The sequence below is a fragment of the Hemicordylus capensis genome, chromosome 2 (assembly GCF_027244095.1).
Source record: "Hemicordylus capensis ecotype Gifberg chromosome 2, rHemCap1.1.pri, whole genome shotgun sequence".
In the NCBI taxonomy this organism is placed as follows: domain Eukaryota; kingdom Metazoa; phylum Chordata; class Lepidosauria; order Squamata; family Cordylidae; genus Hemicordylus; species Hemicordylus capensis.
In genome coordinates, this window is record NC_069658.1 from 28966071 (window position 1) to 28992818 (window position 26748).

The 26748-nt window shown below is 45.9% G+C and overlaps 1 protein-coding gene across 1 annotated transcript in view; it reads left to right on the top strand.

Annotated features, from left to right (window-relative positions):
- Positions 1 to 20225, top strand: part of PRKAA1 (protein kinase AMP-activated catalytic subunit alpha 1) — a gene marked incomplete at its 5' end in the record, with an annotated part of 42351 nt that extends 22126 nt beyond the window's left edge. Inside the window, 6 exons of the mRNA XM_053288231.1 lie at positions 4048 to 4192; positions 7487 to 7574; positions 9552 to 9776; positions 12660 to 13143; positions 13290 to 13416; positions 15480 to 20225. Coding sequence (XP_053144206.1) covers positions 4048 to 4192; positions 7487 to 7574; positions 9552 to 9776; positions 12660 to 13143; positions 13290 to 13416; positions 15480 to 15724 — 1314 coding nt within the window. The remainder of the gene's footprint in view (positions 1 to 4047; positions 4193 to 7486; positions 7575 to 9551; positions 9777 to 12659; positions 13144 to 13289; positions 13417 to 15479) is intronic.
- Between the last annotated feature and the right edge of the window lie 6523 nt (positions 20226 to 26748).

The following is a 26748-nucleotide window of genomic DNA, read 5'->3' on the forward strand; positions in this document are numbered from 1 at the left end:
CCCAGGCCTGCGGTCATTAGGCGCAAGCAGTGGGATTCTCATTCCTCCTCTCCAGATAGTGCTATTGTTTCTTCCAAGTGTCCAGTCCTGCATCCATGGCCACAGCGCCCCCTGGACATGGCACCTTTACCTGAGCCAGCTCCTAACCCTCCAGCCTTGCCGGCTCCGCCTGCCCCACCTGTACAGCCTCCTTTGCCTGCTAATCCAGTCATTCCTTATCTGACTCTGAATCCACTCATTTGTGCTCTGCAGACCTTGGGCACCCACAAAACATAGACAAAGAGGAGGGCGAGCTCTTTGATGAAGACGCTTCACCCCAAGATCCCATTTCATTGCGCCTCTTTGTATCAGCAGATTTTGAGGTTCTCCTCACTAAGGCTAAAGGGACCATTAATGATGCTACCCCACAGAAAGCGCACAAGCCACCTCTGTCCTGGACCAGAATGTGTTTCCCTCTCCTCCGCCCCCGCAGTCAAGCTGCCCTTCCCTCTGCTGTTCCGTAACGTGATGATGGCTGAATGGAATACCCCAGTCTCAGTTAAGCCAGTGGGCACATGTCCTAAGAAAATGTATTCTCTCCCACAGGACGTTATGTCCCTCATAGCTGTTCCTCTTATAGATACCCCAGTAGCCCAATTGGTCTTGGGTGCAGTTATGAACAAAGAGGGACAAGAAAAATGGAAGATACCAGAGGACAAGAAATGTGGTTTCCTCCTCGGAAAAGCCCGTGACTCCTTGGCTACAGTCATTAGAGTGGCAGTCACTAATGCCATATTTGCCCGGACCTCCATCCTCTGGGCGAAAGAATTGGTCCAACACGTCCCTCCAGAAAATTCTAAGCTTCAGCAAGACATCAATAAACTGGCCAAGGCTATGGTCCTTATGGCAGATTCTAGTCTGGATTGCATTCAGCATCCTTCCAGGGCTATGGTTTCAGGCATAGCTGTCCACAAATGCCTCTGGCTCAAGCACTGGAAAGTTGGCTCTGGGTCCATGCTGAATCTCAGTTCTTCCCTATTCATGGGAGCCAAGCTTTTTGGGGACTCTCTGGAACCTATCCTGCTTGAGACCAGAAATTATAAGAAGGCTATTGCATCCGGGCATAAAGAATTTTGCAAGTCATTCAGACCTAATCCTCCTTTGGTCTTGTCCTGCTATAACCTTCGCAGAACCTTCCGGAAGCCAGTAGAGAAACAACCGTGCTGCCAAGTACAAGTCTAACTGGTGAAATCAGTGGCGACAGCGTAACAGAGGACCTCCCAGACCCCAAATGTGTTATCCCTTCTCTTCTCCTTCTCAGCCTAACTGAAAACAATGAATCTATCCCAGTAGGGGGCAGGCTCCTTCTGTTTGCCCCCAAGTGGACCTCAACCACGCACCACTGTCTCCAGGGGAAATTCTTTCGATCTATCATCCATCCCACCCCCAACAACTTCATTATCTCCCTCAGGTCCAGGAATCCAAACACACACCTTCTGATGAGTCAGGCCAATCACCGTCTTTCTCAGATCCATGCACTAGAACCTGTTTCCTCAACCAGTACACTAGAGCACCAAACATCAGCTCTTGCATCCATCCTAAACTTTCCTCTGCCAATTTTTCGGCACTACACCCTCACATTTGCTGTTTCTTCAAGGGAGCATACAACCTGTCACCGCCCCCCCGGTGCACAGGTCCCCATCATGGAATCTCAGCAAGGTGCTCAATGCACTGACCAGGGCTCCCTTTGAACCCCTTCATTCCTCTCCGTTCAAACTCCTGTCCTACGAGATACTCTTTCTGGTAGCTATCACTTCCACATGCAGAGTATCTGAACTCAGGGCCCTCTCAGTCCGCAAGGAGCTCTGCCTTTTCTAGCAGGACTGTCATCCTCAAACTTGATCCTGTCTTTCTACCCAAAATCAACTCTGCCTTTCAGCGGTCCCAAGATGTCGTCATCGTCCTCCTTTCCTTCTGTCCTTCTCCTTCTCATCCCAAAGAGAAAGTGTGGCATACCTTGGATGTCTGTAGGGTCCTTCGCATCTATATTAGGCATACCAGGGACTTTCGTCATTCTGATTCCCTTTTTGTTCCCTTCCACCCCTCGTTGCTGGGTGCCAGGATTTCTACAGCCATACTGTCCAATGGATTTGGGCCTTCATTACCTTTGCCTATGAGTCCCTCAAACTGCCAGTTCCAGGATATCATGACTCACTCACAGTGCTTCTATCTCGGCATCCTACCTAGCCCATGCCCCACTCCTTGAAATATGTAAAGCAGCCACTTGGGCATCTATCATTCAGTTCATAAAAACATTATAAAATTGCCTCTTTTCAATCTGTGCAGGCAGCATTTGTTTGCACCGTTCTTCAATAGGGTTGTTTAAATAAACCCTTTCCCACCCTTCTACTCACCGCTTGGGCATGTCCCATACTGCTGGATGACCTCCTACTCTGTAGGAAAAAGGAATATTGGTCTTATCGTGAAGGGTTCTTTTTCACAGTGTATGGAGGTCATCCTACCCACCCGTGGATGTATGCTTATTTTGTCAAGGGCGGGGTTAAGGTGTTTGGATGGTAATGGTTTCCGGGCTGTACAGTTGTTAAGATTTTGTACCTTTTTGTTCTCTGTGTGTTTAACCTTTTTTCACCTTACTAGGCCCCCCCTCCCTCTCTCTCTTCTTCTGAGTTACTCTGCGCAACAGTCCTGGAATTGGGATTTGGTGCCTCCTGGCAGCCAGAAACTAGCCTTTTAGTCCTGTCTGCAAAGAGCATGCTGGATCCACAACCCATACTGCTGGATGATCTCCATTCACTGTGAAAAAGAACCCTTCATGGCAAGACCAATGTTTCTTTTTATTACCCTCCTTTTCAACAAAAAAAAGTTCTTAAAGCAGTTTACATACATTGGCTTCACATGAAACAGCAGCAAGTACCAATGGTTCCCGCTAGGGATGTGCACGAATCTTGATTCGATTAATGATTTGATGTACAGCCTGGGCACCTCGTAAAAGGGAGGAGAGCAGGTCCATACTTGCTCCTCCACTGCTTGTGGCTGCTTCCTGTGGCAGTGGCACTCCCCCCAGCACCCCTCACGTACTACTGGTGTTCCCCCTAGCACCCCTCGCATGGTGACAGCATGCACGTGCACACATGCGGTGGCCATTTGTGTGGCCAGCATGGTTGCATGGAGTGCCGCTACCACAGGAAGCAGCAGCGAGCGGCGGAGGAGGAGGTACAGACCTGCTCTCCTCCCTTTTTAAAGGTGCCTGGGTTGTGTGTTGAATCGTTGATCGAATCACGATTTGTGCACATCCCTAGTTCCTGCTCCCTGCAAGAGCTCGTACTTCCGCCCCTTTCCACATTGTCTAAACTCAGAAAAGCCAGGTTGCCAAAGGTGGGTCATCTCTGCCATCCAACTTCAAATCTGGGTTACAGGTAGGTGACAAAGGGGACCTGGCATTGGCAATCTGGCCTTTCCCAGTTCAGATGACATGGAAAGGAGCAAAATTACAGCTCGCGTCAGGAGTGTGCGCTTGCCAGGAACTGGTGGGTCCCTCCTACTTACTTGTTGCCATTACATGTGAAGCTGCCCACAGAAAAAAATATAAGATTATCCCATTCCAAAAGGGCTTACAGTCTAAAAAAGTAAGACATGTTAGACAGCAGCTACAGGAACAACAGTGCTCTGGTGCTGGAGAACAGTTGCTCCCCACCTGCTAAAACTTGAAAAGGGGCCTCTTTGCCCAGTTACCAAGGCTCACCTACTGTGATGTCCTTTTGGCACTAAGCAAAGAACTTTTTTTATTTTATACCAGTGGTGGTTTTAGTGTAAGTTGCCTTGAGATTGGAAACATGGAAGAGTGGGTTATAAATGCAGTGAAATAAAGAAGTATCTGTTTACTGCTTTTTGCATCTCTGTTTAGTTCCATCAATCACTAACGCAAAAGGCCATTTTTGGCAAAGTCACAACTACTTTGCTGAGCCACAAGAATATCGGAAATACTCAAATGTGTGTTGTAGAGAGTGTGCATTTTTAAACTTGCTCCTTTTCCCTCCTGGTTGTTAGCTTGATGAAAAGGAGAGTAGACGTCTCTTCCAGCAAATCCTTTCTGGTGTGGATTATTGTCACAGACACATGGTAGTCCACCGAGACTTGAAACCAGAAAACGTACTCCTCGATGCACACATGAATGCCAAGATTGCTGATTTTGGTAGGTGTACTTGAAATGTGAATTTATTTTTTATTTACTGGCCATTAAGGTAGTTAAGGTTTAACAGCTACTTGGATTGAACAAAGTTACTTTTCCTCTGGTACCGGATATTTTCCTGCCTGTGTGGCTTAGTATTGCTGCTGTTCCCAACTTTGAGGGACCTTTTCTTTTTTACTTACTATCTTTCAAAAGATTGCCACTGGGAAAATTGCTTTTGGGTTCAGATAATGCTCACTTTTTAATAAGGAAAACTTAGTGCAAAATATCGTAGTAAATGTTGCTAGAGTAAAATATAATACTGCAGCACATTCTGTGTACTTGCCTACAATACCATTCAAAATTAAATGCAAAATGTTTTACTGTAGATTAAAAACACCACCACTAAATCTCATCATGCAGGCTTTGAAAAATAAAGCAAATGTCTTGCTAAGCCTTCATCCTGCCTATTCTGTTCTGTTTATAGTGGATCAAAGGTGCTACCACAACTTGGCTGGATCCTATGTGTGTTTAGTTTAGTTAAGAGTCAGTGCCGTGGAGTTCAGTGGGGCTTTCTTTCAAGTAACCGCATTGGGTTGTAGTTTTAGGCTTTATTAGTTCACTATAAACTTAAGAAAGCAAAAGCTCTAATGGTTGACTGTGGCTTGTCTCATGACCTATACATGTGGAGATATTGCTACATAATCCTGGTATTTCTTTTGTAGATGTAGTGGATAGTACCTGCCCTTGTAAAGAGCTTTGAGGTCTCTGATGAAAGGTGCTATGTAAATGCTCAGTATTCAGTTATTTCAAAGGTATGCTGCTCAAGTACAAGGGGGGTTGGTGCCGGTTACATTATTTCTCTCCAATGGATTGCCACGTCTAAATTCCAAAGTACTTTTTGACAAGAGGTGATCTCAATTATGGCAGGAAAAAATAGAACTTCGCTTTCTGGTGTTAAATATAGTGGCTCACACACTGCACAGCAAAACGTGGGCCGTGGAACAGCTGCCCACGCTACTGAATGTTGATAACCCACCGTTGGGGCTGTTGCAGAACAGAGCAATTGTGCTCCAACTTAAAAGTTGTGCAAAGGCCGTTTTGCACTGCCCACGAAGAGCAGAAGGTTTCATGTTCCCTCCCGGGCTTCTCCAAGATAGGGCTGAGAGAGATTCCTGCTTGCAACCTTGGAGAAGACTGTGTAGACAATCCTGAGCTAGATAGACCAATGGTCTGACTCGGTATAGGGCAGCTTCCTATGTTCCCAACTGTGTTTGTGCAACTTTTAAGTTGGAGCAGAACTGCTCTCTTCCGCACGGGGTTGGGTTACCAACATGCAGCAGTGTGGGCAGCTGTTGCACTGCCCACGTTTCGCTGGGTGGTGTGTGAGGCTGTGTAGTACAAGATGAAGCTGCCTTACACAGAGTTGGCTCATTGGTCAGTTTAGTCCACTACTGTCCATGCTCAGTGGCAGCAGCTATCCAAAGTCCCAGGAAGAAGTCCTGGACCTTTTAACTGGAGACTCTGGAGACTGAACCTGGGACCTTCTGCAAGCAAAGCATGTGCACTGTCACTGAAATATGACCCCCCCACCCTGCTACATCCCTCATCCGGAGGGGTGTTGTGGGCCATGCAGTTCTTTGCAAGTAAAATAAGTCATTCACTTACGATTAGCATAATGGGCTCTCTGCCAAGGCTGCACCTCGTTGTGCTGGATACGGCTCTCCAGAGCAAAGGCTGTAAACCATTATTTCATGCATCCTCGTCAGGGCTGTGCCTTTTGATCTAATTCTGCTTTTGAGCAACATCATGTGCAGGGAGTTGGCTACAAGTGTGCCAATATGCTCTAGCTTGGCTGAAGATCTTCAGTCTTTTCCCTTCCCTGGAAACTTGCCAATTCCATCTTTTTTTTTAATCAAAAAGAAAGTAAAAAATACTGTGCCACTAGTTGCAAGTATTAAAGGCAATGCATTTTGAGGGGTGGCATATATGTTGAAAGAGATTTGAAATGAAGGTACCTTTTTTGTGTCTCGTTTTTTGTTGTATTGCGAAGGATACAGGAAACAGAATGTGGCATCTGTAAAATACGTCTGTCATTAGCTGCCAGTGAAATTGCTGAGGTAGTTAACATGCAGCTTCTTAAACGGATGCCGAGGAATGCTCGCCTTCCTCCTCCTGCCTTCTGGGTTATGGCTGTGTTTGGTTTTTTTAAACATAGTGGTGTAGGAACTTGATATTCTTGGGCCATTCTGTCTTTGGCTTCTTCAAAAGCTCCCTTCCAGATCCTTGGGGCTTGCCCCATTCCTGCATTAGTGGTCCCTCAAAGTAGCCATTTCTATTTAATCTAAAACTTAGCAGTTGGACCAGTGGTGGCCAGTGAGGGGGGCAGCAAGAAGTCCTTTTTTAAAAAAGTGATTACCAGTGGTACCACCAGCACCTGCAAACCACCGTGAGCATGGTTTTGCTGACCATGCCAATGGCCTCCATTGCATGCGCATTGGCCAGGTGAGTGCCAGAGCCACAGCAGCAGCCACATGGGATGACGGGCAAGGCGCCACTGTTCGCGGTGCCTTGCAGATGCTGGGGATACGGCCAGTAATCACTTTTTAAAGGAACCTCCTGCTGTCTCCCCAGCACCGCCCGCAACAGCCACCACTGTGGATGAAATATTTGGGATGGGGGTGCATCCTTAGGCTATGGCTAGCATCCACAGCAGTGCTGGCACCACTGCATATGCCATTTCCCCCTCTGCAGCCTCCTGAGCCCCCTGAAAAGCAGAATCTGAGGGTTGAGGTACGTAGGCTCTGGTTGCTGAGGATCCCTCAAACCTCGGGAATGGCTTTTCAGGGGACCACAGTGGAGTGGAGGGGGTAAGTAAAATGGCTGGTGCCGTTGCACCAGCACTGCTGTATGTGCTACCCTGTGTGCTTTTAAAACTCTAGTCCAGAACGAAACCATCAGACCAATTCCTTTGAATTATTATGCATCGTGTCCTTGTTGTCACAGTTTTGTGTTTCTGCAGGTCAGTATAATCCCAGACCTCTGCTGGTCAGACACCTTGGGTAGCATCCAGAACTCTAGCAAAACTGTGCTTCATTGGCAGAGGTGCCTTTGGTGAACCTATGGAGAGCCGCGCTCATAGAAGGGCAATGTTCTCAGGAGCAAGACTGTGCACAGAAAGGGCTTCTGCTGATGAAGCACCACTCTGCCAAAGGTCTGGATGCTGCCCACTAAGAACGAGTTAGCACTGTGGATCGTGTGAATGTTTGCTAGTCCTACGGGCTAGTCCTCTTCATTTGAACTTTTGTGCATTTTCAGGCCTCTCAAATATGATGTCAGATGGTGAATTTTTAAGAACAAGCTGTGGTTCTCCTAACTATGCTGCTCCAGAAGTAATTTCAGGAAGGTAGTTTCTCTTCTTGGATAAATGTATATTTGTATTCTCTAAAACAAAACCCCTTCTCTTCCCTTTTAAAGCTGCAAGATAGTGTTAAACTTTCATGTTTGGAAACTTACAGTTTCTTGGCTTTGTGGCCCTTTTTGATTAATTTCATTAATTTCTTTGTATCAACTGTGACTTGCCCAAATGGGGGGAAAAATCACCCTGGCTGGCATGAATATTTGTAGAAATATGCACATTCCTGGCTTTAAAGATGATGATAAACTCTTCCCTTTTAGACTGTGCTGGAAAAACATTTCTAAATATTTGAAATAACTTCAAACAGTTGTGAATCAAGGCAACCAGAATTGTTGTACACAGGAAGCCTAATACTGAATCAGGCTGTTGGTCTATTTAGCTTCGTATTGTCTACACAGACTGGCAGCGGCTTCTCCAAGGTTGCAGGCAGGAGTCTTCTCTCAGCCCTATCTTGGAGATGCCAGGGAGGGAACTTGGAACCTTCTGCATGCAGGTGCTCTTCCCAGAGCAGCCCCATCTCCTAAGGAGAATATCTTACAGCGCTCCCATTCAAATCCAAACAAGGGTGGACCCTGCTTAGCAAAGGGGACCATTAGATACCATTTGCTAGAAGGATGTGGACACTTCTGTCTCCCGTACAATGTATAGTAGACACTCCCGGCTCATTCAGGTTTCTTATGCAGTATAATTCTGAGATAGTGGCCAATATTATTGGACATATTTGTGCTATACCTTTCAAGCAAGAGGCTCAGAGTAGCTTATTTTATTTTAAGAATACCCTTTTGATGTAGGTTAACCTGAAAGATGCAATGCTTCCTACTCCTGGAAGGAAGCAGGCCATGGAATCTGCACTCCTCTCACACCTCAGTTTCCATTCCAACTTTAACCTTGGTTAGTCATTGAATGGATTCAGACATAATGTTAGACCATGATTAAACAATGGTGTAGTGTACCTATCACGAGCCTTGGGTTTGTGTGCTCCCGCTTCCTTGTTTGCTATCCTGGCTAGCTCACAAATTGTGGTTGGAACAAACTGTGTGACTAGCAATGTACAAACAGGTTTGGTTCGACGGTTCAGGGTCGGGTCGAACCGAACCATCCCTTGTTCAGTCCAACCCTGGATCGAACACACACACACACACCCCGACTGTTTGGCAGGTGTGTGTGTGTGGATTTTTTTTTTTAATTAAAAAAAATTTTTTTTAACTTACCCTCTTCGGGGGAGTTGTTGGAGGCGGCAGTGTAGGGGGTCCATGGAGATTCACCCCCTCCCTCTGTCACCACCAGCCATTTGGCTGGCTCTTTGGCCCATTCGGACCTTCTCCCTCTGGCACGGTGGCCATTTTGGAGGCCACGGCACCTGTGCAATTGGCCTCTGCATGACCCCCCCCCAATGTTCGCGACCCCCCCCGACCGAACCGGGTGGGGGTTCGAGGAGGTGCCGGACCAAATTGTCCCGGTCTGTTTCTGTGCATACCCCTAACTGTGACTTGCACAGTTCAGGTTACCGTTCAGGAATGGAAATGGTAACTTTCCTTCCTTTGTGGGCGAAAGGGAGTTGGAAGGAAACACAGGAGCCTGGGACTCATGCTAAGGACTAACCATGGTTAAGGTAGGCAGGAAGGAGAATATATGTGGGGAAGAGAATCCACAACCTTACAGCCTGTGTTTGATTTTTTTTAACAGACAGTCAGCATTGCATTTACGCCACCCATTGTGGCATGCATCACCTAGTGAGCTTTATGACTTACTGTCAGTTTGGCTCCAGGTTCTCCTCACTTGATTTCACTTCACCACTCTGGCTCCATTTCATATTGGCAAACAGAAGATGATAAACATATGCAGTCTATTTTTGTGTAGTCTTCCCCACTGGATTTCTGAAAGACTGACAAACCAGTATAAGAAGTGTTTTGTTTAGGAATGTTGTTACCCGAACAAAACTAATCATGCATTCAATTTTTTCAGGTTATATGCTGGCCCAGAAGTGGACATCTGGAGCAGTGGAGTTATTCTTTACGCTTTGTTATGTGGAACCCTCCCGTTTGATGATGATCACGTGCCAACGCTTTTTAAGAAGATATGTGATGGTATCTTCTATACTCCCCAGTACCTAAATCCAGCAGTAATTAGCCTTCTGAAACACATGCTGCAGGTGGATCCCATGAAGAGAGCTACAATCAGAGACATAAGGTATTTCTTACCTGATGGGTCAAAGACTGTCAGAACCCTGATTCTAAATATTTACATCTATGCAGCAGTGCAACATTTGCCTGATATTCTGTATTGTGGTGATGTAGCCATACTATAATTCATACAACCCATCTTAACACATATGGCTAAGCAGTAAATTGTAGGTCTATAGTTCTAATGCACTGTTTGTTATACAAATATAATTTTTTATATTGTGTTCATTTATTTAAAACACTCCTACCCCTTCGCTCCAGCATAATGGTGCTCAAACCGGCTTACAATAAAAACAATAATAAAATACAGTAAAAATAAACTGCTAACCAAACCGCAACAAAAAACTAAGAACAATATTGCAGAGGCTAACATTGGGTAAACCAGAAAACTGATTAAAACCAAATTTAAAACGTCTCTTGTAAGAGGAGAGTTTTCAGGCTCCTTTTAAATGTATCGGGGAAGGAGGCTGGCAAAACTCATCTGGGAGGGTGTTCCAAAGATGGAGGGCTGCTAGTGAGAAGGTCCTGACCCTGACCCCCAACAAACAAATCTGTGTCAATGGTGGGGTTGAGATCTGTGCCTGCAAGGACAAATAACCCTGGCAGATTCATTTATTTGCTTAGACTCTCTCGCCCGCCCCTTAATTATGATTTTTAATTTTGAAAAAATGGTATTTACATTTTTAAAAAAATTCTGGTGATTTTATAATAGCAGTTTTTATCTCCTAAAACATGTTTAAATGTATAATAGGTTTATAGAATTGTGTTTTTATATTGCATTTTATTGTGAATTTGAATGCTTCTTTTTGCAGAAAACTATTTCTACAAATATTTATATACTGCTTTTCAAAAAATGTTCTATTTTTACATAGGAAAATGAAGTAAAATAAAATTGTTCCCTGCTCCTGGAGAGCTCACAAGCTAAAAAGAAACAAAGTAGACAACAGCAACAAACACTGGAGGGATGCTGTGCTGAGCTTGGATAGGGCCAGTAGCTCTCCCCCTGCTAGATATTAGAGAATCACCACTTTTAAAAGGTGCCTCTTTGCTCAGTTAGCAGAAAAACCACTAATTCATATATAAAACAATAAAAGCAATTTGAAAACAGGAACTTTATAGAATAGGAGAAGTTTTATGTCTAGTTGTAAACATAAAGTGCTATGTTGTTGTTCCAAACTGCTTTTTACCACTAGGGTGATTTTTTAAAATTTCAAGCAGGAATAAAGCCTCTCAGGCTTATATGAAGCAGCTTTATATAGAGTCAGATACTTGTTCCATCTAGTATCTATGCTGTCTGCATTAACTGGCAGTGGCACTCCAGAGTTTCAGATAGAGATCTCTGACCTGGAGATGCTGGGGACTGAACCTGGCGGGGCTTTCTGCTTACAGAACATGAGTTGTATCATTGAACTATAGCTCCATCCCCAAAGGCGGAGTACTCATAGATCCTGCAGGAGGCATTGCATTATAAACTAGGGCTAGTTGGAAAATGGTGCCATAATAATGTAATCCGGATAATCCTGCTCTGAATACTTTATTACCACAATTGTGACAAATAGCAGAACTTTCTGTTGTGCACCAAATCCAATTCAGTTTGTAGAAAGATAACTAAAAGTCCACAGACTGCTGAGTCGGCCTGCTCAGATGTATACTAAGCTGCATTATGACTGCTGGTCGTCTTGGGCATCCCTCTCACCTTGCACACAGAAATTGAATGTTTCCTTTCCTGGTATATGGCAAGCCAAAACTGCCATTTCATCCAAGCCAAGCAAGTGTGCAAATCATAAGCCCTCTTCAACCCACCCACAAGCCCCACCTCTACGCTGATATGATCCAAAGACCCACCCTCGTGCAGCCCGTGCTAAGAGTGTTTGCCTGCAGATCAGGTGCCCTAGCCTTCTGATTATGGAAAGAATCTCTTCACGTGTACAGCATTTGTCTCTTCACACAAATGCTGTAAGTATGGACAGCATGGGGTTGAGGCTTCTGAGCATGTGAGCACCAGGCTTGTGAGCATGCTTTTAAAGGTAAAGTGTGCCATCAAGTCCATTTCGACTCCTGGAGCCCACAGAGCCCTGTGGTTTTCTTTGGTAGAATACAGGAGGGGTTTGCCATTGCCTCCTCCTGTGCGGTATGAGCTGATGCCTTTCAGCATCTTCCTATATCACTGCTGCTGCCCAATATAGTACCAGCGGGGATTTGAACTTGCAACCTTCTGCTTGTTAGTCAAGCATTTCCCTTCCTGAAGGGAAATCACTTGACGAGCATGCTCTTAGGACACTGTACATGGACACAGCATCCCTTTAAAAAAAGAAGTCTGAAGATGACTACAGTTTACTTGTAAACTAGGATCAGTTCATGGTTTCTGCTCCTAGTTTGCTGGGTTTGGACAAAAGACCAAACTGTGGTTTGCTGCAAACCAGGAATGGAAGCTTTTTAATCTCCATGCAAGAGGAGGGACTGCTCATGCTTTTAATGCTAAACTGGGGTATTTGCAGTATTTAATAGTGGGTGGGTTCTCGTGACCACTGCACTCGGAGTGAGAAGGGAGTTGGAGATTCCCGAGGCATGCATTCTCCCACTGAGCGTGTTCTGAGAACCAGCGAAAATGGTGGCAATGTTAGGTCAGCAACGCGCCAGCCCAACCTGCTCCCAACACCGGTAATCTTAATTCAGATGTTGGGTGGAGGAGCTTGGGCTGGCACATTGCCACCATTTTCACTGGTTCTCACAACACACTCTGTGGGAGCTCACATACCTACATGTATCTCCCATTTCCATCTCGCTTCCAGCACAGTGATTGTGAGAACCCACCCACTATAATAAAAGGTTTTCTAGAAAGCTGAACAGCTAGTTTTTAAAATGATTCGATTTCCCCCCCCACATCTAGGGAACATGACTGGTTCAAGCAGGACCTCCCCAAGTACCTTTTTCCTGAAGACCCCTCTTACAGTTCAACCATGATTGATGACGAAGCCTTGAAAGAGGTCTGTGACAAGTTCGAATGCACAGAGGAAGAAGTGCTGAGCTGCTTGTATAATCGGAATCATCAGGATCCTTTAGCAGTTGCCTATCACCTAATTATAGATAACAGAAGAATAATGAATGAAGCAAAAGACTTCTATTTGGCTACCAGCCCACCAGATTCCTTCCTTGATGATCACTTCTCCCGCCCCCACCCTGAACGAGTGCCATTTTTAGTTGCTGAAGTGCCAAGGCCACGCCATACGCTTGATGAGCTAAACCCGCAAAAATCTAAACACCAGGGGGTTAGAAGAGCGAAGTGGCATTTGGGAATCCGGAGTCAAAGTCGACCAAATGACATCATGGCAGAAGTCTGTCGCGCAATCAAACAATTGGATTATGAGTGGAAGGTGAGGTTGCTTGTGTTTGTCTTTTAGACAGTGACATTAAAATGGATGTCATGAAAATAGCCTATTGACAAAGTATCACAAGCTATGTTTTGATAGCCCTTTTTTTAAAAAAAAGGTGGAAATTCATATTCAACTGTATTTCCTAGGTTGTAAATCCATATTACTTGCGTGTTCGAAGGAAGAATCCAGTGACTGGCACATATTCCAAAATGAGCCTACAGTTATACCAGGTGGACAGTAGGACGTATCTACTTGATTTTCGTAGCATTGACGGTATGTAAATGTTAAAAGAAAATGAGGCTAATGCATTTGAACAGTGTCTAGGTTTTAAGCTGATTTGATAGTTTTGTTCATCCAGAGCGCTTTAGAGTCTTTATTGCATTTATCAAGCCTGTCAAATAAATTGTTGTCATGCCAGTTGCACAGGTGTGGGATCCAAGCCTGAAAGATGTATTACTCAAGATGCAATGAAGTCAATTGCAGTAGATTCAAGGTGGACATATGGAAGCACGTCACACAATGTCTAAATTTAACTTAGAGAATTCGCTGCCATCGGGTGTTCTGTTGCCTACTAGCTTATATCGTTTAATGGTCTGTGGGTGGCTAACATGATAGCTAAATGGTCTCTCCATGTTTAGAGTCTCCATGTTTAGTACGCAATACCTCTGCATACTAGATGCTATGGACAAAATGGGACAGCTAGTATTATTGCAACTTTCCTCTGAGCTTCCTAGATGCATTTGGCAGGCGACTGCTCGAAACAAAATGCTAGATTAGCATTTTGATTAACCGCCCAGTGATGCAAGTTTTGAGCTGTATAGAAATATGTTAAATAAATTTTTAAAAATAGATTAAGTGAATAATTTATTATGTCATATATTCATAAAAGCTATGCTGTTGCTATTATAACAGGTGTAATATTACATTGCTTCATGTTTCTGTACTGGTCAAAGATTGTAATAAAGATTTATCTATCTATCTATCTTGATTAGCTGAACTATAGTCAAATCTGGCAAGACAATTCTGATTGATAAGACAACCAGTGAGTAGGGCTGTCTTCACAATCAGAACTTGGGTAGGAGAAGCCTCCTACCTTAGTTCGGGAGCTGGGCACAATTCTGATATTTCTTTGAGTGTTAGATAAAAGCAAGGTTGGAGGTGGGAATCTTGCTTGTCTTTCAAGCCTCAGGGCCCTACCCATGTTCCAGCCCCAAGTTTCAGAACTATCTATCTATCTTATATACCACCCAAACTTTCATCTCTGGGCGGTTAACAATGACATAAAAACAATTAAAACAAATATAAAAGGTTAAAACAGTTTAGCAATTTAAAAACAGCATAAAATTAAAACCTACAAATTGAAAAAGCTTGGGTGAAGAGATGGGTCTTCAGACTTTTTAAAAAAATAGTCAGAGATGGGGAGAATCGTATCTCAGCAGGGAGCTCATTCCACAATCTCGGGGCAGCAGTCTAGAAGGCCCGTCTCTGTGTGGCCACCAGACAAGCTGGCGGTAACTGGAGACAGATCTCCTCAAGTGACCTCAGTGGGTGGTGGGGCACATAATAACAAGAAGACGTTTTCTTAAATACCCAGGCAAAACACTCCTACCCAGCTCAGGCTTGACAGACAAGCAAGCTCCCTGCCTCAGACCTTGCTTTTATCTAACACATGATCAAATACTGGGAGCGTGCACACTAGGGATGTGCCCAGATCGTTTCAGCGCCTCATTACAGAAACACCGAAATGATTCGAGCTGCAGCAGCTGAATCATTTTGTTGGGTGGCGAGCAGTAGCTTTAAAAGGAGGCACACAGGTCTTACCTGTTCTGCTGTTTCGGCGCTGTCAGTTTCAAGAAGCCGCACGGCTTGGCTTTTTAGAACCAACAGCGCCATGACAGGCCTGCTCAACTTTGCCCCCCCAGCTGTTTTTGGAATACAATTCCCATAATCCCCAGACACAGTGGCCAATAGCCAGAGATTATGAGAGTTGTAGGCCAGCAATTGCAGGAGGACCAAAGTTAAGCAGCCCTGTTTTAAAGCTCTGCCCCTGCAGCTGCATAGAATGCTTCATGCACATCTGTAGTGCACAGTTCCCGGTAGGGTGGGAGGCTTCTCCTTCCCCATTATTAATCATGAGAATAGCCCGAGTTAATGGCTAAAGTGGAATTACAGCCTGACCCTAGTGCCCACACTCTACCCACTGTACCAAATGATACGTCAGACTGTTAGCTTGTTGCCCTAATAATCTGCTAGTTCTTGGAGTTGCAGTAGCTGTTCCTCTTATTGTTGGCATTGTACAGTCTTGTGTCTCACCGTGTTCTCTTTGCTTGTCTTAGATGAAATTACGGAAGCAAAATCGGGGACGACAACTCCCCAAAGATCGGGCTCTGTGACTAATTACAGATCTTGTCAGAAGGATTCGGACACTGATGCTCAAGGAAAATCCTCTGATATGTCTCTTACCTCATCAGTGACCTCTTCCCTCGACTCTTCTGCAGCTGAGTTAACCCCGAGATCAGGGAGCCACACGATAGAATTTTTTGAGATGTGTGCAAATCTTATTAAAATACTTGCACAATGATTTGTAAGGTTGGCTTATTATTATTTTTTTACAGCAATAAGCATGCCTAAAAGGAAAAACAAATCATAGTCAGATGCTTCCAATTATAATCAAATTACAGATAACTTTGGCGCTGAGAAGACTAGCCACATTGCAATTTGCACAGGGATTGAACACATTTTAAAAGCAGTCGCGGTCTCTTAATGTTAAGAAGCAAATTATGATTAGACAGTCCACTGGTATGATGCAGGTACAAGAAACAGCCTTTTGAGCAGAGTTTGTTTTTGTCATTGTGTACACATTGGGGCTTGATGGAGTATTGCAATTTTAACCATAAGAATCTTCTTGTCATTTGTCTTTATATTGCTGATGATATATTCCTGTTACAGTATAAGTGGTAACTTGCTAGATCAGGAGTCCGCGAAGGTGATTCTTTGGATTCCCATCTTCAGTTGCATCCTGCTCTGTCAGTATATGCATTCTCCTTGTCCAATAGCACTTCAAACTGCTGGCACTTCTCCCAAGTATATGAGAAGCAGAGGTGCCATTAGCTTGAGTGAAAAAGCTAAAGCAAACCCCTGCTTTGCTTTTGACCCATGTAATAAGTTGGCAGATCCAAAGTCAAAATCGTTTTGTGTTTGAAAGTATTAGAGTGAACCTTTTCAGGCCAAATATAGTCAGTAGAAGCAGTGTTGGGTTCAGTACTAGGAAAAGGATGAAGAAATGATCCAAAGAGTCCTTGAACTTGTTCTGTAAACTCAAAGGACCTTGAAGCTGCAATCCAGAGCAGACAAACAGGGGCCCTGCATGCCATGTGGCAAACTACTTTTGAAATTGGGAGGAGTTTGAGAAGCACTTTGTAGTTTGGCATAGGTGGCATTAGGGATGTTAAAAAAACAAACACCACCACCACCAAAACCCACTGCACTAATGCAGGTTCGTTCCAGGAACCAAATCAGCTCTTTGGATCCTGGTCCATGGGCTGTAGTTGGGGATTATTTAGTGGGAAAATGCTTTTCAGGCTCTGGCACAACTGACCTGTGAAGATGGGAATATACTTGGTAGGTTCACAGCTGTGTAAATTTGCTGACCCATACATCATACTGGTTGCGAATGAGCAGCTTCTTGCATGCGACTGCAAGATGTGAATCTTGTGCCTGAACCCAATGAACATGTGGCTGTTAGGACACCCCCATTGATTGGTGCATGAAGTTTGGGAATCTTACACTAAGAAGTCAAGGGTTCCTGTTTTTCCTGTTTTATGAGAAGAGTCATTTGCCAAGCCTTGAGGGGGAAAGTTTACAAGACTTGGCAAAGGATTCTTCTTGTAGAGGGCGATTGAATCTTGCCTGTGTTACACAATCACTTTTTTACCCCGCTTTTTTGAATTAAGGTTTCTAAAAGTAATGGAACATAAATAGCTTTGGTTTAGTTTTGAAATGTAAAACAACCCATTGACTAAAAAAGAATGAACAGACTTAGAACTAGGTGTTGACATAATGCCCTGCCCCCCCCCCCCACAAAGCCTTGGAAACTTTTTAATTTGGCAAGTTCACTCCAGGAAAGGGTTAATTCTGAAATAAGATCATAGGCAAATATGCAGGTGGAAATATACTAAACTTGCTATCATTCTGGGCCAGACCTAACACTTAATTTAGCACTAATTCTGGTTAGGATCCCAAACATGCAGTGAAACTATAGTTTAGTTTGTCAAGCTATGCCCCACTCCCAGAAGGCATATTTAGGAAGACACCAACAAAACTTGCAAGCAGAGAGGTGGGGGAAACTTCCCTAACTCTGTTTTGTTCGGTGCAGATTCACTATGGCTAATGGAAAAGCACTTCAAACAATGGCTGACATAGTGCGCAACATTATGTGCATGTTGCTGTGCACCATGCATGCAGTTGTGCGCTTGCATGCCAATTATTTCCAATGGCTGTACTATTGCACCACTTGATTTGTGAAATCTTTGCATGTTGCATTGCAGCATGCACAGTACGTTACACAGTCTGTCAGCCATTGGTTTCACTTCCACGTTTGTAGCAGATCTTTAAACATTATTTAGGAACTCAGATGAACTGCTTAAGCACATGGCCAAGGAAACTGTTTATGTCTGCACAGGGCAGGGGTGGGCAAACCTGCCCCCCCCAGCTGTTGTTGAACTGCAACTCCCATGTTGCAATGGGATGATGCATGTTGCAATCTCAATGACAGGAGTTGTTGTTCAACAACTGGAGGGCCAAAGGTGCCCACCCCTGACATAGGGCTATAATGGGTGCAGATGCCAGAAAACAGAGAGATCTCAATTGCTTGTTTTCAGTGAGGATCTGTGGTAGGAGAGGTTCTCATTGGATTCTGCCAGCTCCAAATTGAGGATAGCTTGTGAGGGAATACTCCAATTTATACTGAAGTACAGTACATGGATCTGCTGAGCAAGATATGCTAAATATGCACTGAGTTGAAAGAAATATGCAATGTGCTGCATGAATTCAGGGGTTGCCCTCCCTGTTGTTGTTTTTTAACTAGACAGAAGCAGGACCTTAAACTTTATGCTGTTGTCAGAGACCCATAAACTCCAAAGCCCTTTTGGCACTGTGCCACGCACTGTTTTGTTTCCACAGACTGACATATACAGTGGTCTTCTCGTGTTGCATTTTCACATCTCTCCAATATTGTGACTTTCCAGAATTCAACCGTGTCTTTAGAATGGGAGTTGAGTAGAAGGGCGTAGTGTATTCGCCAAATGGAAAGTATGTCGAGGGGTGGGGTGAGGGAAGAGATTAAAAGGAACCATCGGGTATGTAGTACTGCTGTGATAACTTAACGGAGAGGGGTTGTCATGGGGGGACCAAGTAACAGCCCTACCTTTTTTATTTAAGAAAAAATTACTTTGTCTACTTCTGCTGCACCTCTTCAATAATTGTGATTTATTTTTTTTTAGTTATGCTGTGTTAATATTAAAATTGTTACTATTGCACTTGGTAAATGGTGTAAACGCACACTTGTTTTTCCTTAAATTGCTGGGTAATCTGCAAGGATGTGTTCAGTCGCTCACAAGCTCTACCTTTGACGTACATTAAAGAATCGTGGGCACAAGCCATAAACACGTTTGCTGCACATCTGTTTATTTCTGTGGGACACACAACTTGATTGTGTGCATGCTTACTTGGAAGTAAGTCCCACTGTGTTCAGGAGGGCTTACTCCTAATTACGCATGCATAGGACTGCCGCCTTGGTGAAGCTCCTACATGAGTCCCACTGGAAGGAATGAGACTGTGTCGGCATCATGTGTGGGATTACATCCAGTGTAATCTCACTGGAAAGTCACGGTGCAACAGATCTAATTTTTTTATATACCCTTTCAGTAATGTGTGTTCTAAAGCAACCATGATTTAACTTGATCTTGGTATGTGGAGGTATGGTAGGAAGGTAAAACATGCCTATTTTTAAATAGAGTGAATTTTAATTTCTTTGTTTTGTAACCTTTGGCCATTAAACGTTCCCTTTTTTATTGAGTTTTTAAACTATTTTTTTCATAGCCAGAACTGTCCAATATACTATTCAAGCAAAAAATTCACTTTTTTTACAGTAAAATATTAAAGTTGAAATGTGTGTGTGTCCCCCCCCCACCAGGCCTTGCGCGGTCTTGTAGTGGAGGGCTTGGAGCTCAATTTTAGTAGTGTTACATTAGAACATGACAGTAGATTGTCATGCAGCAAGAGAGGCTTCTTTGCAAAAGAGAAAGCCGTGGAACTGTGAAGAAAAAGGGCTTGCTTAATTGCATCTCTAAAACATACTGGCTGACATTCAAAGCAAGGAAGTGTGGTATAGTGAGAGGTGTAAACAGCACTTCCAGACTAACTGCACCTGGGAAGGAGTGATTTTTGAGAACCTCCCCTTCCCAACAAAGTCTTCTGTGCCACTCAAAAATATGTCCCTAAGAGCTGCATAACCCTTAGGAACATATTTGTTGGTTTCCTGGACTATCATCATCTCCTGGTGTAATTAGTTTGGAAGTGCTGCTAGTCTGCTTTTGCTGTTGCTTCCTTACTCTGAATGCCAGCCATCAAATCTAAGGGAGCATTATGTAACTGGCCAAGTACCTTTAAAAAAAAGTCTTCAAGTTTGTTGCAGGAAAAAAAAAACCCCTTGAAATGACCTGTGTTTGTTCATAACCGACTGGGGTAGGGTGGGATTGGGGGTTAAACCTGTCCACGTGCAATGTAACTTAACACTGGTAAGAGGGTAGAAGTCCATCTTTGTGGTGCAATATTTTCAAAGACCAACTTTCATAAATGTTATGACATTTTAAGTGTTTCAGTACAAGCTTTGAGATATTTACTTTGTCAATTGATTTTACTGTTGTATAGCTTAATGAATGACCACCACCTCTTACAAACAAGATGTGCCTACTTCTATAGCAGATGTGTTTTTTTTGGCAATACAGAATGAAAAACTGCTTGTGATAGCTGTATGACTTGTTACTTTAACAAACATTAAATTGTATGCAAGTAAATCTGCATTATGTTCCTCTGTGTGCATGGTGTCCTAGGTTCTGTCATCTGTGGTGTTTGGTCTATTAAACCCAAGAGAACTGCTAAGCCCTCTTTCTGACTTAAACAAATAAGTATATTCTCCACCAGTGGTTTTTGACCTGCATGCCTAGGAACTAGAGATGTGCACGAATCATATTTTGCAATTTGATTTGAGCTCAAATCGAATAGCAAAATACTCCAATCAATTAGTCAAAATGGGCCACTGCTGGCTGTTTCAATGAATCAATTCAAATCGATTCAAGTGACTCGGCCAGAGGGAACAATAGGGAACTCGGATTACCCTATTTACCCCCATGGGTAGGTCCTAGGGACACCAAAGTGGGTTGGGTGGTAGGGCATGATGATACTACTTACCACCCAACCCACAAAAGAAATGAGCAAGTGGGAAAGTTTTTAACTTTTTTTTTAACCTTCCCCCCCAAACCCCATAGGATCTAATGGGGGCTTGGGGGAAAGGTTAAACACTGGTTAAAAATCACCTGCTTGCCCATTTCTTTTGTGGGTTGGGTGGTAGGTAGCCCCCATCCTGCCATACTACCCAACCCACTTTAGTGTCCCTGGGACCTACTCATGGGGAACAATGGGGTGTTTCAAGTTCCCCATTGTTCCCTATGGCCGAAACAAGAAGAATGCACAAATTTTGCTACCCTGCCTTGAACACTGAACAGAAACACACAATCCCTCCCAGCACAGAACACACAGTCGTTTTGCCAAACACAGACCAGAAATGGCCAAAAAAGAATCACTGACCCAGAATCCACTGCCAGTCACAGTGCCTGTGCTCCACTAACATCATTGGCCCATGTTGCTCTCTCTCACACAATTAGGACTCCTAACGTTCCTAGCATTGCAAGAACTGCCATAGCACCACCCTTAGCAGCCAGCAAGCATAGCCATAAGCTCAACTAGAACAATGTCTTCAGCCACATTTTGACTGAGTACACCTTGTAGTGCAGATTGCAGAGCACACCAGAGCAGTGAGTGAAGCACAAGCTAGTCTCAAGGCCAGACATGGAGCTCTTCTCACAGCAATCACCAAGAAAATCACACAGAGCTGAGCTGCCACTGTCCATTTCTTACCACAACATTATCTCACAAAACAAACCACCACAACTCAGACAGGCACCCAAGTTCTTCCTTTGTCAGTTTGAGATCCAGCAAAACCAGCTAGTTATAGCAGCAATAGGACAGTAAGCATATTATAAAACCAAAAAATCAACTCTTTCTGTTTGCCTGCCACAGAGAGACAGGAGGACAGAGCAGTTATGGCATGATGGACCAATGGTCTGATAAGAAACACAGCTTCTAGACTGTTAACATGAGAAGAACTCGTCTCCAGCATAAGCATACATCCCTGCCTGCCTCTGTTGGGATAACACCATGGCCTCAGATTGGTGCTGGGCCCTGGCTGACAGCCCCACACATGGGTCAGTGCACTAGTCCATCAGTCATAGCAGTGCCATGCATCAGCAGCAATAACAGGCAAAATGTCACAGATTTGGGGTTGGCCAGGGTGGGGCAAGCTGCCAGTGGTGTTGCAGTGGGGGGTGGTGACAATGAGTCACCCTCCATGGCCTGCTTGGGATAGCCCAACAGTGGGAGGTTGGCCTTCAGGAAGACCAGCTGCTCCACCATGTCAGCATCAATGTGTGCGCAATGGGATGTCACCACGCCACCAGCTGTGGAGAAGAGCCTCTCACCTGATAATGGTTGGCCGGCACGAGAGGAACCATCCGGCTACTGCCACCAAGTCTGGCCAGACTTGGTGACACATTGCCCAAAACTGGATCCGTTCCATCTTCTGGCCTGCCACCGGTTCCTGCAGCACACACTACTCACCACTGCTGCAGGGCTCCGTGGGCAACTCCCATACCCCTGGCAAGATGCCAAGGAAGTTCTCCATAAACCACCAGGAGGAACATGAAACACCAGCTGACTTGGCCCTCCCAGGGGCATCACACTGCTGGACCAGGAAGAAGTAGTAGTAGTAGTAGTGGTGGTGGTGGTGGTGGTGCTGCTGCTGCTGCTGCTGCTGCTGCTAGTAGTGGACTGCGCACTAGCAGTAGGTATTCCAGCACTCTTCTCCTGGTTGTGCCCCAGCTGCCCTTGCCTCTGCAACCAAGAGGTCCCTCCACCTTCACAGCTGGGCAGAGGTGACTGCTTTGCCCTTCATCCTTGGGTCACATAGATTGGATGCACCCAAGGGTCTGAATCCCCAGCACTCCCGTCTTCAGTTGACCTGCAAGGCGATTGCTTCCCCAGTGGTCAGCGTGGTCTGGAGCTCACCCATTGTCTTCTTGGAGAGAAGAGTGGCAGGCAAAGCCTGGCTCCATGTCACTGTCTCCCATACACAAGCTGTTCGTGGCAACATAGAATGACTTGAGTGCCAAGACAACCTTGGAAAAGGAGTGCCCATTCCTGGTTGGATAGATTGCACACTTCCAAATCATGCCTCCTTGCTAGGCTGGCTCTTGCTCCTGAAGGTGTCAAAACAAGAGAAAGGTGGTGTTCCACCAGGTCGGAACATCCTGAGGGACCAGGGTGTAGTAAGCTTCCTGGGGGCCAGAGGACAAAGTGTAGCCAGGGAGCTTCCACTGCCCATGCCCCAGTGCCTCAAGCCATGCCCCCTGTGTCTGACATCAGACGCAAGGGGGTGGGAAACCTAACCCACCCAAGCCTTCCCCTTCCTGTTTCTGTAGCCAACAGCAGCACTGGCTCAACAGCATAGAGCGGAGCCGGGCATGGGGCCAATGGACCGCCATCCTCTGCCAGGGGTGGAGGCAAATTGGGGCCAGGCAGTCCTCCTTCTGCATCTCTCTCCCCTGCTCGGCTCAGCCATCTGCCCCGTCCCTCTCAGCACCTTGCACACTCTCTTTTAAGCAGATGCAGGCACAGAAGGTGGAAGCAGCTGCTCAGCAGGCAGAAAGAAGCATGGCAGCAGGATGCTTAGCTCACAGCTCGCCCAGGCAAGCAGGAGAAGAGGGCAACTCATGAGGGCAAAGAGGGACTGGCCTTGGGGGCCCCTCAGAACCTGTGGGCCAAGGGACATTTGTCCCCCCTTGTCCAATGGACACTACGCCTATGAGGGATCAGGTGTTCAGGTTGGACCAGCTCAAGCTGCCTCTCCTTGAGCACGCACCTACTGTTTTTGCTCCAGTGGAAGAAAGCTGCTGTCTTGCAGCACCTCTTCACAAGAGCCATGGCACTCACAGGATGGCACCCAACGCCTGCAGCAGGGATGTCTCACCTGGCCACAGCCTGATAAGAGCCAAGTGCACTCTGCATGACGAGGCTCAGAGTAGTCATGCAGATGGACAGTGGGTAGACACAAACTGAACCTGCTTGGCTGCTTTAGTTAGGTTGTCACCATTGTCGGTGACCATGTACCCTCAGCAAAGCTTTGGCTGCCTGGACAACCATCCCCCAACCCCACCCACCTAGCCATCCATGGCCGCCGATAGTTCATCTGCCATGCACTCAGTTTCCAGTAGCTCCACATGCAGCACAGCCCACCTGTGCTCTGCTGCATGGGAGAGGCTGGCCATGCCACCACCAGCAGCTGTCCCCACCAGTGCTCTGCGAGGAACAGGAAAGCAGCATGCCTCCCACTGGGACTGGTCTACAGATTTGAAGGGAAGTGCACACTGGTGTCAAGCACTGCTGCACGCAGCAGTCCCGACACGGCTTCCTGCATGCCCAGTACAGAGGGGCACGATTCACCTGCTGAAAGTGGTACATGAGGAGATGTTGTAGTTGGGGGCAAGCAGTTGGAGTAGCCAGCAGAAGCCTGGTTCTCCACCACCTGGAATGGCTGGTTGTCCAAAGCGATCATCTCCCCAGTGGCCTGGGTGATGAGATGAAGCGCTGGGCAACCGGACCACTTGCCCACCGACTGTACCCACTGCGCAAGCAACTTTCTCTGCTTGGGAGCTGGTGCCTTGCCACTAATTGAGGACACACACCAGGTCTATTGTGATCAGGAGCATGGACACCCCCGCTCCAGTGATGCTGTTGCAAGTGCAACACCATCCCTGTCATCATAAGATACTTGGGGTCCTTACCCCTGCTGACCTGTTTCCTACAGTGGATGCAGGCAGAACAGTGTAGGTCACCATGGTGTAGCTCAAAGTGGTCCCACACCAAGCTGCTATCAGTCTTGGACAGTTTTGGTGGTGGTGGTGGTGGTACTGGGGGTGGGTTTGCCGGTTTCTTCTGGGGGCTGCCATCACTACTGCCCTCTGTTCGGGGCTGAGAAGGTCCAGGAAGTGTAAGTCATTCCTGCTCCTCCTCAGCCTCAGCCACTGGGGTCGCCTTGCCAACAGGGATTCGGGAAGATGGAGAGAGTGATCTGGCTGGGCTAGCAGCTGACAACACCTCCTCCATTGCCACAGGAAGAGATTCTTCCCTGACAGGGGAGGACCCACCTCCAATTCTACCATAGCTGCCCCAGGCAGCTGTGTTGTGGGACAAGGCTTCTCCGGAAAGGAGAGCCTGAGCACAACTATATCAGTGGGATCGACTTGGGGAGTAAGCCCCTCTCGCTGTCACCCACCATGACCAGCAGCATCACCCTTCCCTCTGCCTGCCCACTCTGCTCTTGGGTCTCCTTTGCACCCTCCCAGACACCTTGGGGTTTTAAAAAATTTAAGCCCTAACTTAAAGAAATGCCTTTGTGTGAGTGTGGGGCCAGGGGTGGTCTATCTATGATATGTGTGCCACACTCAGCAGTATCTATAGCACTGTGGTGCGCAAACACATGCTAGAAAAATTAAATCCCCCAAATAAAGAAGCAGGCGTTATGGGGTGAGGGCTTTTTTGGAGCTGTGCAACTGGAGCAACAATAGGGTAAGTCTAAGGGAAGGGAAAGCAAAGGGAAGGGGATTACTGTGGCCTCTCTAACCCAATCCCACACCCTCCTGTTCTACAGCACTGCCACTACCCACTAAAACCTTCTCCCAAATTAGGCCCTATTTAAAGAAGTGTAACCTGTTACTTGATGGGGGGGAGGGGAGCACCCATTGGGCATCTTCAGCTGGAGTCTGCCAGGTATTGCTTTCGGAGGGACTCTTGGGCTCAGCAGACAACGGGACTCAGCAGAGGAGAGCTGGTCTTGTGGTAGCAAGCATGACTTGTCCCCATAGCTAAGCAGGGTCTGCCCTGGTTGCATATGAATGGGAGACTTGACGTGTGAGCACTGCAAGATATTCCCCTCAGGGGATGGAGCCGCTCTGGGAAGAGCAGAAGGTTTCAAGTTCCCTCCCTGGCTTCTCCAAGATAGGGCTGAGAGAGATTCCTGCCTGCAACCTTGGAGAAGCCGCTGCCAGTCTGTGAAGACAATACTGAGCTAGATAGACCAATGGTCTGACTCAGTATATGGCAGTTTCCTATGTTCCTATGTTCCTGGGGGGAGGGGAGGTGGACACTAGTCAGGCACCCACTCACCCACCCAAACAATGGTGGGGGGTTTGAGGAAAAAAGGGAAACAGAGCGAGCCTGGTACTGCAGGCTGGACATCCAACAGAATATACCAGCTTGAAAAACTAAAAGGAAGAAAGAAAAATGAAAAAGCAGTCCAATCCAGGCACACAGCACCATCAGCAAATAGGTGTAGCTTGGGGTTGCAAGAGAGAGAGAAATCAGCACAGCACCCCAGTTATCAAAGCCACTGGGGACTGCCTACAAGCAAGAAGAAGAAGAAATCGAAATAAGGGGGGATTCAAAGCAGCAGCTCCCAGTATATGTTCCTGGGGGCTGCTGGCATAATTTTGTTTTAAAAAGGAAACAAATCAGCACAGAACCCCCAGTTATTAAAGCCCCTGGGGGCTGGATACAAGCAAGAAGAAGAAATCCAAAGGGGGGGGGGAATTTCCAAGCAGCACCCAGTTAGAGCCACTGAGTTCCTTCCCATTTCATGGCTGAATGGGGATTTGAACTCAGGTCTGCCCAGTCCTAGTCCAACATTCTAACTACTACACCACACTGACTTTGGGCTGGGCTCCGGATCTTATCCTACTCTTTCTCTGAGGAGCCCAGAGCAATGTTTATGGTTATATTTATCCTCACCCTTTGAGGTAGGTTAGTTACCCAACAAGTTTCATGGCTGAATGGAAATTTGAACTCAGATCTCCCCAGTTTTAGTTCAGCACTAACCGCTCTGGCTAAGTATCACTACTACAACAAATATTTATATACTGCAGGGAGGGACGGGGAGGGACGGATGCCGCCTGCCCGGCACACAAACGGATGCCGTAGTCCCTGCTAACTGGGCAAAGAGACACCTTTTTAACGTGGTGGTTCTCTTTATTTAGCAGGGGGAGAGTAACTGGCCCTATCTGGCCCCAGCACAGCATCCCTCCAGTGGCTGTTGCTGGTGCCTATCTTATATTTCTTTTTAAATTGTGAGCCCTTTGGGGACAGGGAGCCATCTTATTTATTTACTATTTCTCTATTAAAACCACGTCGGAAACTTTTTTTGTTGAAATGTGGTAT